The sequence below is a fragment of the Gopherus flavomarginatus genome, chromosome 1 (assembly GCF_025201925.1).
Source record: "Gopherus flavomarginatus isolate rGopFla2 chromosome 1, rGopFla2.mat.asm, whole genome shotgun sequence".
Lineage (NCBI taxonomy): Eukaryota > Metazoa > Chordata > Testudines > Testudinidae > Gopherus > Gopherus flavomarginatus.
In genome coordinates, this window is record NC_066617.1 from 371,663,875 (window position 1) to 371,677,949 (window position 14,075).

At 44.9% G+C, this 14,075-nt stretch overlaps 1 protein-coding gene across 1 annotated transcript; it reads right to left on the reverse strand.

Annotated features, from left to right (window-relative positions):
- Positions 1-1,500: 1,500 nt before the first annotated feature.
- Positions 1,501-2,439, reverse strand: LOC127055795 (olfactory receptor 52P1-like). The gene has a single exon (XM_050963203.1). The coding sequence runs from the start codon at positions 2,437-2,439 to the stop codon at positions 1,501-1,503; it is 939 nt and encodes a 312-aa protein (XP_050819160.1).
- Between the last annotated feature and the right edge of the window lie 11,636 nt (positions 2,440-14,075).

A 14,075-nucleotide genomic window follows, 5' to 3' on the forward strand; every position in this document is an offset into this window, starting at 1 on the left:
CACTCCTGTGTCTTTGGAAAGTGGGATCACATCTAGCTGTGATGCTGCTTTCTCTCCTAACATCGCTGCACACATATCATTTAAAACTGGAAGCAATAGTTTCTCACCTCTGTTATGTGGCTTACCAGCTTTGGCAAATGTGCAAAGCCACGTTGTAAGAAGCCTAAGTACCCTCCATGTTAACAGTTCTGTACACTTAAACAGTATGTTTGATCCTGTTAACTCAAAGAGCTTCCTCTGAAACAACTTAACAGGTTTGTTCCTCAGTGGGTTTCCCATCCCATTTGTCCCTATATACTCCCCTTAACTTCATATACTTCCAACTGATGTTGCACATCACATCTGCTCCCCCTTGAGATTGATTCTGACTATTCCATCCTCTACCTACTTGGTGTGGGCTGAACTGTCCCAGCTGCAGCCTCTCCCTCTTCTGCCGCCTCCTGGTCCATAAGCACCCTCATTCCAATACAGTGGCTGGTTGCTCACCCATTGTGGAGAAAGGGTGTCAGGAAAAATGACTCTCAAGATGGCTTTAGAGGATTACTCCAAAGCACACTGTATTAGCAAATTTTTATATCATCTACTTGATAATCACTTTTCCTAACTTTCAATAAACCTCTAATATCAGAGGCATCTAGACCCAAGATATTCTTCTATCTTTTTTCATTATCACTTATTTACTAATCTGTCCACTCCTTCTATTCTGATTAGCAGAAACTGACAGCTAAATTTTGACCCGGAATTTAAAAAACTACTTTCCAATTAAGCCCTAACTATGTGGTGTTTATTTTAGTAATTCATAATGACTGAGTGCACATAATATGGTTGCAACTGGCTTGATCACATTCTGGGATACACACACCTCAAATGCAGGGTAACACATTTCAGTTCTCAAAAACACACAGTTCCACAACTCTCAGGAATAAGCTCTAGTAGGATGGCTGCAATTCCTGCAGCAGCTTTCCTGCATTAGCACTTTCCAACTGAAACATTTGATTTGTCCTCCAGGCTTCCTAAAGTATTGTGCATGGAATACACAGGTAAATTTTAGTCACTGGATCATTGCACATGTGATAAAGAATTTTAACACTGTAGTTTATTTCTCTCCTTGACTATCAGAAAGTGTACATTTAATTAGTCAAACTAATCAAGAACCATGTTCACAGAGAGTGTATTGGAAGGACACCTTACATCAGAAAAGTACAGTATATTCTCATACTAGGGAATTCACGGGAAGGCCAAGAGACAGGGAATATGGAAGGTTGGATCTGAAGGATGACACCGAAAGAGATCAAGTGATGGTGAGGGAGAAGAAACTCAGAAACAGAGAAAGCAGTGCTTGGTGATGGAATGGTAAGACATTAGGTGAGAGGAATTTATCAGACTATGAAATTCCACAATGTTGAGCTCAGCCAAATTAGGAGAGAGCACCCTGGATTAACAAGGAGATATCTCTCCCCAATCTTCTTATATAGGTTTCAAGTCAGTGGCCCACAGCTATCATCTTCTGCAGATGTATTTGACCATTTTGTCATGAAACTCTTTGGTTTTGACCCCATAAATGATAGGGTTGAGCATGGGGAGGACAAGGAAATGGAGGTTTGCCAAGATGATGTGAACATGGGGAGCGATGCCCTGACCGAAGCGATGTGTTATAGTGGAGAAGAGGAAGAAAGTACAAGACATCAGCATAACACAGATGTGAGCTGTGCAGGTGTTGAGGGCTTTTTTATAGGCTTTCTTGGAGGAGATTCTGAGGATGGCCCTGGTGATCAGACCGTAGGAGAAGAAAATGAGCAACAGGTCTAACCCTAAGACGAAAAACGTGACCATCAAGCCATACATCCTGTTGACTGTGATATCCCCACAGGACATCTTTGCCACAGCCATATGCTCGCAATACGTATGGGGTATAACGTTGTTGGCACAGAATGTCAGCCTGCTCAGGAGCAGGGGCAGGGGCAGAACAACAAGAACAGATCTTAGCAAACCCAAAAGCCCTAGCTGAGCTATTCGTGCATTGGTGACGATGCTGGCATATCGCAGAGGTTTACATATGGCAACGTAGCGATCAAAGGCCATTGCCACGAGAATGGCTGACTGCATACCGGAAACCCCATGAAGGAAGAACATCTGGGTGAGGCAGCCACCCACAGTAATGCCATTCAAATTGAACCAAAATATGCATAGGGTTTTCGGCACAACTGAGGTAGACGTGGTAATGTCTGTGAGTGCCAACATGCAGAGCAGCAGGTACATCGGCCTTTGCAGGGTCTCCTCTTTCCATACAACAAACAGAACCGTGAAATTTCCCAGCAAGCCAGTAATGTACAACATAGAGAAAGGGATGGAAATCCACATGTGAGAAGCTTCCAGGCCAGAAATACCCACAAGGATGAATAATGAAGGGTCAGAGGAGGTGAGGTTGAAGACTGCCATGAGGTGGTTGATGCATCGATCAGGCTAAGAAATGCTCAAGGTTTCTGTGAAGGGAGAGATACACTGTGAGGGTCTTTAAACACTTTATAACAAATAGCTATTACCAATCTAGAAAGCGGAGTGAGCAGTGATTTGGCAACATTTACAAATGGCACCAGATGATTTAGGTCATAGTCAAGTCCAAAGAACTCCACAGAAGGAGCTAATCAAGTCAGGTAAATGGATGTCATGATGGCAGATGAATTTCCATTTATCATAGAATCATAGAATAAGGGTTGGAAGGGACTTCAGGAGGTCATATAGTCCAATCCTCTGCTCAAAGCAGGACCAATCCCCAACTAAATCATCCCAGCTAGGGCTTTGCCAAGCCTGACCTTAAAAACCTCTGAGGAAGGAGATTCCACCACCTCCCTAGGTCATCCATTCCAGTGCTTCACCACCCTCCTAGTGAATAAGTATTTCCTAACATCCAACTTAAACCTCTCTCACTGCAACTTAAGACCATTATTCCTTATTCTGTAATCACCTGCCATGGATAATAGTCTAGATCCATCCTCTTTGGAACCTCATTTCAGGTGGTTGAAAGCAGCTATCCAATCCCCCCTCATTCTTCTTTTCTGCAGACTATCCTCACAAGTCATGTGCTCCAACCCCATTGGACTCTTTCCAATTTTTCTGCATCCTTCTTGTAGAGTGGAGCACAAAACTGGACAAAGTACTCCAGATGAGGCCTCACCAATGTTAAATAGAGGGGAATGTTCACCTCCCTCAATCTGCTGACAATGCTCCTATTTATACAACTCAAAATGCCATTAGCCTTCTCGGCAAAAAGGGCACACTGCTGACTCTTATCCAGCTTCTCTTCCACCGTAACCCCTAGGTCAGAAGTTCCCAATGCAGTGCCCGTGGGCACCATAACACCCACAGGGGCATCTAAATGCACCTGCATCCTGGCCAGCGGTTGAGCATTCACCAAAATGCTCCAAATTTTGGTAGCATTTTGGCAGCGACCCCTCTCGATAATGCCGCTTGCCGCCGACAAGCGACGACATCGAGAGGCGTCACCGCTGAAATGCTGCAGAAATTCAGCGACATTTCAGCAGATGCTCGACCGCCACCACGGTCCTTCATCTGGCACCCACCAAATGAAAAAGTTAGGGACCGCTGCTCTAGGTCCTTTTCTGTAGAACTGCTGCCTAGTCATTCGGATCCTAGTCTGTAGCAGTGCATGGGATTCTTCCATCTTATGTGTAGGACTCTGCATTTGTCCTTGTTGAACCTCATCAGTTTTCTTTTGGTCCAATTCTTCAATGTTTTAAGGTCCCTCTGTATCCTATCCCTACCTAGAGGATGGATGTAGACTGTTCTCAGTGGTTGGAGATGACAGAATAAGGAATAATGGTCACAAGTAGCAGTGGAGGAGCTATACGTTGGATATTAGGAAAACAACTTTTTTACTAGGAAGGTGATGAAGCACTGGAATGGGTTACCTAGGGAGGTGGTGGAATCTCCATCCTTGGAGTTTTTTAAGGTCTGGCTTGACATTGCCCTGGCTGGGATGATTTAGTTGGGGATTGGTCCTGCTTTGAGCAGGGAGTTGGATGAGATGACCTCCTGATGTCCCTTAGAACCTTGATATTCTATGATTGTATGATTCTATAATATATATGAATAGTGAGGCTATCTAGTTTCAATAACTACAGCTAAATACATATTTTGGAAAGCCTAGTCCCAATAGGGGACAACCCAATCTCTAGCTGTTAGGCATCAGGTGGCACCCTCAGGATTGCCAAATCACCACCCACTACATCATTCTGCAGTTGGGTTTCCTACATCATCTTCTACAGCCCCTGGGGCCAGCACTGTTAGAGAAAGTAGACAGTGGACTGCATTGGAACATAGGTCTGATTCATGATGCAATTCCTTTGTTGGAAAGGAGACAAGTTTCCCCCATGGAAAAAGATATTTGCATGCTGGGCTATGATATAGCACTCAACAGAAACTGCCTGAAACTACAAGGATTTTGGTATTTAGGTATACAGGCCTGCACATCCAGGAGATCATAGAAAATGACATGTACAGGTTACTGATTCAGAGCAATCTGGATTCATTGGTAAACTAAGTCAAAGCAAACAATATGCTTCCTAATATAGCTATGTAGATATCTACATCTTGGGACAAAGAATGTAGACGATGCTTACATGATGCTGGACTGCCGCGTGAAGTGCAATGACTCTGAACATGATTTGGGGTGTGAAAGCATATTTATGTAAATATTACCTCCCAGCATGAGCCTGTGGCCAAAAGAGCCAATGTGATCCTTGGATGATAATCAGGGGAATCTCCAGGAGATGTAGAGAAGTTATTTTAACTCTGTATTTGGCACTGGTGCAACTGCTGCTGGAATCCTGTGTCCAGTTCTGATATCCATGATTGAAGATGGATGTTAATACATTGAAGAGTGTTCAAAGAAGAGTCACAAGAATTACTAAAGGATTAGAAGACCTCTTTATACTGACAAACTCAAAGAGCTCAATCTATTTTGTTTAACAAAGATGGTTTAGGGGTGACTTGATAACAGTGTGTAAGTACCTACATGGGAAAAATATTTAATAATAGACTTTACAGCCTCCATACAGAGGAGTAATGCAATGCAGTGGCTGGAGGTTGAAGTTAAAGTAATTCTAACTGGGAATAAAGCAAACATTTTTAAAATGGTGAGAATAACCATTAGAACAATTTACCAAGTGTATTGGTGGATTCCCCATTCCTGAAAATTTTGAAACCAAGGCAGCATCTGGTTTACAGGAAGTCAGAACAGATGATCACGATGATCCCTTCTGTCCTTGGAATCAATGAACATGTCAGCTGGAGGCAATTTGTCTGCAAGTCCCATGCCTGAGCTTTCTAAAGGCATTTTTTCTATTCATGAGCTTTTGGAATTTAGTTCAATGGGGAGAAATTCTCATGTGACTGCAGTGCCCTGGAAATCTGACACTGGGTATTTTCAAGCAGGAAGCTGAGGGAGTCCATGACACTGCATAGATGAACTTTTTAGGTGAGAAAAATAATGGCTTGATCCCATCTAATCTCCACACTGAGGAATGAATGCACAAGGTTGCCATGAATGGCTAGCAGAGCTGGCTAGCAAATGGTCCCAGAGCATCCTGGGTTTAACATCTGGGTCACAATGGCCCACTGTTTCAGGCAGCTGCATGTGGCAGCTGTACTTATCTAGACCCTCCTGTCCCAGCAGTGCCTGCCCTCTTTATATAATGTGCATATCTTTCTGCTTTTGAGCTGTGCCTGTGTAGCAGGCCTTGAAGCATCCTGCAGTGTGTATGGGTGTAACGAGTGAAGTCACACAGGCACCTTGGCATTGACCACTCCTGTGTGAGATTTCTCACCAGTGAGACACAGTCACTGCTTACCTCCCAGCCAAGGGAGCAAGAGTGATGGGAGGCACCTCATCTCCTGTAGAGGAACAGCTGTGGGGAGGGTGGGACAGCTAGGAGGTTGTGGGAGACAGGGATGACTGGGGAGCATGGAGAAGACACTAGTGCCCAGCGTGCTGTTGGAACTGGCGCAGCCTGGGGTGAGGAAGGAGAGTACAGACGGGGGGTGAGAGTTTAATGGGAGATTGAAGCAGCAGAGGAGCAAAGTGTGTCGGGTTCCCCAAGGGTGGTGACACCTGGAATTGCATTACCACTGAGCCCTCTGACTCACCAGCCTGGGATCCCTCTCTCAGTGACCTGCTGAGACAAACTATGAACTGCTCCTGGTACTATGACTCCACCACCATCCATAAAGGAAGCTACCCTTCCAGCTGCACATACCTGCAGGCTCTTTGGCCAGCCACTGCATGAACCAATAATAGAAACGCTACAGCCAAAATAACCATCAGTTCCCTAGCCTAGAACCCCAGAGCTGGACCGTCCTGCCCTGCTCCTAACCCCGACCATTATGAATTTGTTACCCAGTTTCTTCCTCCCTCAGTGTGGGGAGGACAATGCACATTTGTGGTAACCAAGCTAAGATTTGTCCCCCTGACACTTCACTCAAAGACAAACTGGGTTTAGACTGAAACATAAAACAAGTTTTATTAACTGCAGGAGATAAATGTTAACTGATTATAAGGAATAGCAAACAGATCAAAGTAGATTACCTAGCAAATCATCAAACATGCATACTAAGTTTAACACACTGGGCAGAGTGATTATGAGTTAGCAGTTTCTCACCATGACTGATGATACAAGCAGTCTGGAAGAAGCTCAAGGCAAAATGTACATTTGCTTTGTGGCTTGGATTTCTCAGGTTTCCATACACTGGTTTTTTTTCAAGGCGTTTCCAGAAGTCCTCTTATGTGAGGAGTAAAGACCCACTCATGATGTCTCTCTCTGCCTTATCTAGCTTTAGCATATTGCAGGAGCCCTTTGTTTCAAAACTTGGTTCCCAGACCAGTTTGGGGGAAAAGTACAGATATCCCAAAATGGAGTTCAGAGTTATGTGGCCTGGTCACATGCCTCTCATGAGAAAAATAAGCCACCATGCCTTTCAAAAGGAGCCCAAACCACCTAAACAAGCCAACCCCATTTTGCTTGGCATGGCTTTGTGTCCGCAGTGCCACTGATAGATCGTCGACACAGCCATAATACCAACAGACTTCCAAAAAACCCACTCCCAGTGGTGTACCGCACCACCAGACATGCCTGTAGTCACTGGCCAACAACAGTGGCACAGTGCCAGTCCACTGCCCAACCAGGCTTGTGGAAACCCCCCCCCAGTTTTGCAATCCCCTGCCCCCTCCCCCCCACAAAGCCCACCACCCAGCCTGCATCCTCCTTGCCCCTCACATCCACACTGACAGATATCTCCCTGCTGGTGCAGGTTCAACAACATCACCAGAGATGCACCACTAGAAAGACCACTAACCACAGCTGAACTTTTAATAATAATATATATTTTAAAAAAGCACAAGCATTGCAGAACGAACAGGGAAATCACAGGCTGCTGCTATGCAGCTGACCAGCCTTCTGCTATCAGTACCACCCCTGTACCAAACCAACCAACCCCATTGTACCTAGTAGTCCATTAAGAAGGCAGCCTGTGGAGTGAGAGTAGGCACTGCAGGCAACGAAGGCACGAAGTAATGCAGCAAGCAAGCACGTGCATCAATTTCATGGCCGTGAAAATGACTCTTAGGGGTGTAAGGAACCCAATTAATTGCAGAACCCAAAGATCACTGAACTCGCTCATGACAGGTCCTGCTCCCAGGGTCCTGTTTCCCACGTTGGCCTGTAGTGCCTTGCAAATTGGGCTGACCTGGAATATGGACCTCTCCCCATTGGCTCTGGGGACTGTCAGTCTCCAGATTCTTTTTTTTTGTTTTGGAGTGATTCTGGAACTGAGAGCCAATAATGCTCTTTGGAGCAGAAAAAATAAAAAAATACAATAAAATTAAAAAAAAGAAAGAAAGCAGCAGACACTCCCAGAAGCCCAAAAGAAAGAAGGAAGCCATTTAAAAATTATACTTGGTCTGCTAAAAACAAGTGGGAATACTATCCACTAGTTACAGGCTATTCTCCGGAAGACTCACGAGATGTGAGATAAGCTTCTCTTAAGGTCCTTTATATTCCTTAATGGCTCAGTGACCTGAATAGGCCCATCCCAAACAGTTATCCAGACTGAAAGCATATTGACTAGTGGACGTTACCCAGGTGTAACCACATTTGAAATACAGATATGTTGTCAATATTCATAACTTCAGATACAAAAATGATACATGCCTACACATGAAATTATCTTGGAAAATCATAACTTTTCCAGTGACATCTTGCATGACTCGTCTTGCATGAAATGCATCATAGTTTGCTAATCTTATCATAATAATATCACTAGGAAGAATATAGGGTGCAGTGTCAGAAACAGATCAATGGTTCTTTCCATCAATGAAAAGACTGAAGTTACATAATAATAACAAGAACAGTTAGAAACAAAACTGTCAAGTTGTGACACCCAGGCTGCAGTCTGTGCCTTGCCAGGGAAAACTCCCCTGACACCCATCCAAAAGCACTCAGGGCCAGAAAAGTTCCTAGCACTGGCCTTGAACCAACAAGCACAAAGAAAAAAATAATTTTGCAGTGCTTCCCTCCTGTCCGTGTACATGTTGCTCTGTGCCCCTACAGCACCCAGTGCCACTCACCTGTCCCTGCACACCCTCTGTCTGACCCATAACCCCCAGCGCTGTCTGCCTCTCCATGTATATCTCCCTTCGTGCCACCACAACCCCCAGTGCTCCCTGCCTGTCTGTGTACACTCCATGCCTGCCCCCACAAACCCCAGCACTGCCTGCTTGTGCATGTACAACATGTGCACTGCTTCACAACCCCCAGTGCTCCCTGCCTGTCTGTGTACACTCCATGTCTGCCCCCACAAACCCCCGCACTGCCTGCCTGCGCATGTATAACACGTGTACTGCCCCACAACCCCCAGTGCAGGCCACTTTTCCATGTAGATCCCACAATCCCATAATTTTCAGGCCCCACCACACTATGATATACCTCACCCAGGCCTAAAACCAGGTGCCAGACCCTACAGCGACAGCTCACAGAAATATATCCTCAGACTAGGTTTAACTCGGTGTCTGCCTGCACCGGGGAAAAGGGAGAGATCAGCCTGAACTACTTTTCTGGGGGCAAAGGGAACTGTAGCAGCAGCTCAGCCTGTGCAGGGAAGGAGAGGGGAACAGACCCGGCAGGAGGGAGAGAGGATGTGGAGACTAAAAGGAACCAGTGTGAGAAACTCTTCCTCAAAATGACACAGAGCTTTAACATATGGCAGCCTGCTAGAAAATCAGACACACGTTCCTGAAGCTACTGATGGGGGATGGTGTGAGAGACAATCTGCTTCAGTGCAGTCCACGTTATGTTACAGTCTGAAACACCACCTCCCCAGGAGGCCTTGTTACGCTGGTTTGGTCTGCGCATTAGGCAGGATGTGCATTCCCTATTTCACCTGATTTCAGGACTCCATGTTACTGTGATCTGGATACTGCATGTCCCTCCCATTCTTCCCCATTGTGTGTTCCTGGATCACCCCACTGAGATTTCCAACCTTTCCTGGTTTCTGCCAAGTTAAAAACATGCTTTTCTTTTTACTGCCTTTTGCTGCTTCTCATCCTCACCAGACCAGAGATGCAGGGGTAGAGAGAAAATAGACCCTTCTTTCATCCTGCAAAAAAAAAATTTATCCTCATGATTTCAAACCTCTAAGCTTGTGAGTTTGATATTTCCTGTCAGCTCTTCTTTGGTCCAAATGATCTCCCCCATCCTTAGCGGCCACAGGACAACTCCAGCTGAAGTCATTGGAACCTTGTGACTGGTGAAAATCAGGTGATTTATTTGAGTTCCTATATGCGGATTTAAGGAATAACACTGGCTGTTTTTGGAGTTTTGTTATTGATAACAGTGGGACCAAGATTTCACTCTCAGTGTTTAACATTCCACTCCTGGCTGTGAAAATCGTGGCTTTGGGTTCAGCAACAGAGAGCGCTGAAAGAGTCTAAAAGAAACCCCCAGATTATGTGGAGTTCTGAGACTGGATATAAAAATGGGGATTCCAAAACATATTCTTGTTGTGAACCTTCTGGTAACTAAACTACTCCCAATACATTTGTAGTTTTTGTTTTTATCAGGTAAAATCCTTCCTGATTCTGACAATACTAAACTCTTCAAATCACAGTACTGGTGAATTCCTGCCCAGATTATTTTTGGATTGAATCTTTGAACCCTTCCTGAGCCCTTAGCACTAATTGTAATGCAGAAACAGACAACTCACCCAAATCCCGCTCAGTAGAGAGAGGAACTGTTATTGTGAGGGGAATGCAGAGCCTTGAGAATCAATATATGAATATATTTGACACTCGGCGTGCTGAACAGCGACTTTTATGAGTCCGTTGTACAGTCCCTGCAGACTCTCTGGTTGCCCAAGGCTCCCGGACAATTCCCTCAGCTTCAACAGCAGCAGGAAGAGCAGAACATAGACCCTGGAGAACTTCAGCTTGAGAGCCTTCCCCAGGAGTGAAGAAATGATTTTCTGATCCTAGGGGTTCAGATTGTCAGGTCTAACTGAGCTTTGTGAACTGTTCAGCCTAGCAATTGACAATGTTTTTTTTTCATTCTGTGTATAATGTACTGCCATCTGCACTATATGTGGCGAAGCTGCCACAAGATACGAGACTAAAATCCATTTTCTATTGATCGTAGCTGCATACCACTGCATACCAAACATGACATTCTAATGTCCACTTCATTAGCATCCAAATAGCTTGGAAGGCCAAATGACATGATCATGAATTGATGCAAGCCAAAGGACGTGGAAAAGGCTTCCTTCTCTGAGGATTCTGGAATCAACAGTATTTGCCAATGTCTTTTGTGAGGTCTAAAGCAGATACATATCTGGCAGTTCCCAACAGTTGTAATAAGTTACCGAATCTCTAAATCAGATAAGCATCAAATGTCAATACAGTGTTGATCTTTCAGAAATCGATGTAGAAACGGGTTGTGCTATCCTGGGTCAGAATTAATACAATAGGATTTCTCCACTCACTGTGTGATTCCTTCACCCATCCCAGGCCAAAATGACCTGGAGTTCATCTCACATGGATTCCCACATTTTACAAGTGAACAGCTGTGGAGATTCCCTGAAATGTTGCCATAAGGCCATTTCAGTGTGATGGTATTTTAGGTAGCTGTGCCCTGCTGGGGTCATGGCATGGCGGTGAAGGAATCAAACAACTGCTACATAGGGATCTTTTCTTCAAGATACAGTTCCTCTCCCATACATGTGTCACAGGGACAACTTTGGACACTGGAAGGTACGTATTTGGAAACTGGGAGCCAGGGAAACTGCTGCACCTTTCTAACCAACTAGCTGCTCTATCCCTTTTCTCCCTGCTTTTCTCTCACAACACATATGTTCAGGTAGTTGAAGGCTGCTGTCAAATCCCCCCTCACTCTTCTCTTCTGAAGACAAAATAAGCCTAGTTCTCTCAGCCTCTCCTCATAAGTCATGTGTCCCAGCCCCCTAATCATTTTTGTTGCCCTTTGCTGGACTCTCTCCCATTAGTCCACATCCTTTCTGTAGTGGGGGGCCCAAAACTGGATGCAATACTCCAGATCTGGCCTCATCAGTGCTGAATAGAGGGAAATAATCACTTCTGTTGATCTACTGGCAATGGGCCTACTAATACAGCCCAATATGCCATTAGCCTTCTTGGCAACAAGGGCACACTGCTGACTCATATCCAGCTTCTCGTCCACTGTAACCCCTAGGTCCTTTTGTGCAGAACTGCAGCTTAGCCAGTCAGTCCCCAGCCTGTTGCAATGCCTGGGATTCTTCTGTTCTAAGTGCAGGACTCTGCACTTGTACTTGTTGAACCTCATCAGATATTTTTTTTTGGCTCAATCCTTCAACTTGTCTAGGTCATTCTGGATCCTTCTCCACTGTGTCTACCTCTCCCCCTCATATTTGTGACATCCGCGAACTTGCTGGTGGTGCAATCCATCCCATCATCCAGATAATTAATGAAGATGTTGAACAAACCGGCCTCAGGACCAACCCCTGGGGCACTCTGCTTGACACTGGATCCTAACTAGACATCAAGCCGTTGGTCACTGCCCACTGAGCCCGATGATCTAGCCAGCTTTCTATCAACCTTATAGTTCATTCATCCAGCCCATACTTCTTTAACTCCCTGGCAAGAATACTGTGGGAAACAGCATCAAAAGCTTTGCTAAAGTCAAGTTATATCACATCGACCACTTTACCATCCACAGAGCCAGTTATCATATCATAGAAGGCAATTAGGTTAGTCAGGCATGACTTGCCCTTGGTGAATCCAAGTTGCCTGTTCCAGATCACCTTCCTCTCCTCCAAGTGCTTCAAAATTGATTCCTTCAGGACCTGCTCCATGATTTTTCCAGGGACTGAGGTGAGGCTGGCTGGTCTATAGTTCCCCAGAATTGCTATTGTGGGTTATGCTATTGTGAATCAGAAGTATTAGTGTGGGACTTCTCCACTCACTGTGCAATTCCTTCACCAATCCAAGGACCAAAATGACATTTCATCCCACTCTGAACAAGGGAACAGCCACAGTGTTTCCCTACTCTGTTGCCTGGGGCCATTTCAGTGTGGTGGTATTTTAGGTAGCTCTGCCCTGCTGGGGTGAGAACACTGCACTATAGAAATCAAACAATTGCTCCATGTGGATCTTATACTTGGACTACAGTCCCCCCCATGCTTGTGTCACAGGTGCATAGGGGCCTAATTTGGACTTGGGAGGGTACGAGTGTGATGGGTTGTCACCTCCGGAGTGGGCTGCACCCCTCTAACCATCCAGTTGGGCTGGCCCCTTTTCACACTGCTTTGCTGGTGATTCAGCCTCTCCGGGTCCTGTTATCACCCAAATTGACAGGAGATGGTTCCAGACATTAAAAGGAGTTTTCTGAGGGCTTATCTAAGCCACCCAAGTACAAACAACTGACACTAGGTATTAGAGGGCTTTCCCTTCACCCTTGTTTCTCAATGTCCCTTCACAGCTCTAATGCCACAGAGCCTTATTTCCCAGAGTCTCAACCTCCCCCGTCCTTAGCATTACACTAACAAATGCATCTGGCCAGGCATAAACCACACAGACACTGTTTTTGTTCTTTCTTCACACTCATTGGCATAATAATACCAAGATATAAGAGTATCAAATTCCAAACGGGCAAACAAGACCTAAAATTCTGAGGCAAAACTACAGGCCTGAATCCTACTTGCACTCCTAACACTCCTTCCTTTTTTTTTCTTTTTTTTTTTCTTGGACCGTCTAGCCTAAGTGTCCCGGGAAAAAGATGGAATGTGTTGATACTCCACTGTGCCCCTGTCTCTGTGTGGTATGATGCTCTTCTGCTTCCCTTGTACAGGTGTCAAGGTTCCTTCCCCACTCTGAACTTTAGGGTACAGATGTGGGGACCTGCATGGACACTTCTGAGCTTAATTACCAGCTTACAGTTGATTTCACTGCCACCATCCAAATTCTCCATCTGGAACACCCCCTTTCCTCCCAAAACCTTCCCCTCCCAGGGTAGCCTTGAGAAACTTCCCCAGTTCCCTGGTGAACACAGATCCAAACTCCTTGGATCTTAAAACAAGGAGAAATTAACCACCCCCCCTCCTTTCTCCCGCTAACTCCTGGTGGATCCAGATCCCACCCCCTTGTATCTAAAAACAAGGAAAAATCAATCAGGTATTAAGAAAAAGGCTTTTAATTAAAGAAAAGAAAAGTAAAAGAAAACCCTCTGGAAGAGATTAGCATACCAGCTATTCTCACAGACAACAGATTCAAAACACAGAGGATGGTCTCCTGGGCACAAATTTAGTTACAAAAAAAAATACCCAAATACCCAATTTTGATAATTCTCTTAATGGTAACAAGACAAGTTACAAAGAAAATAAATATAAACTTATTTATCCCTGTCTAAAACTTACTATTCTGATAAGAGGCTGGTTCCTTGATCTTTTTCACTCCGGCTGAAACTGAAATTCTAAACAAAGGAAAACCTCCCTCCTTCCTTTTGAAACATCTTGTTCCC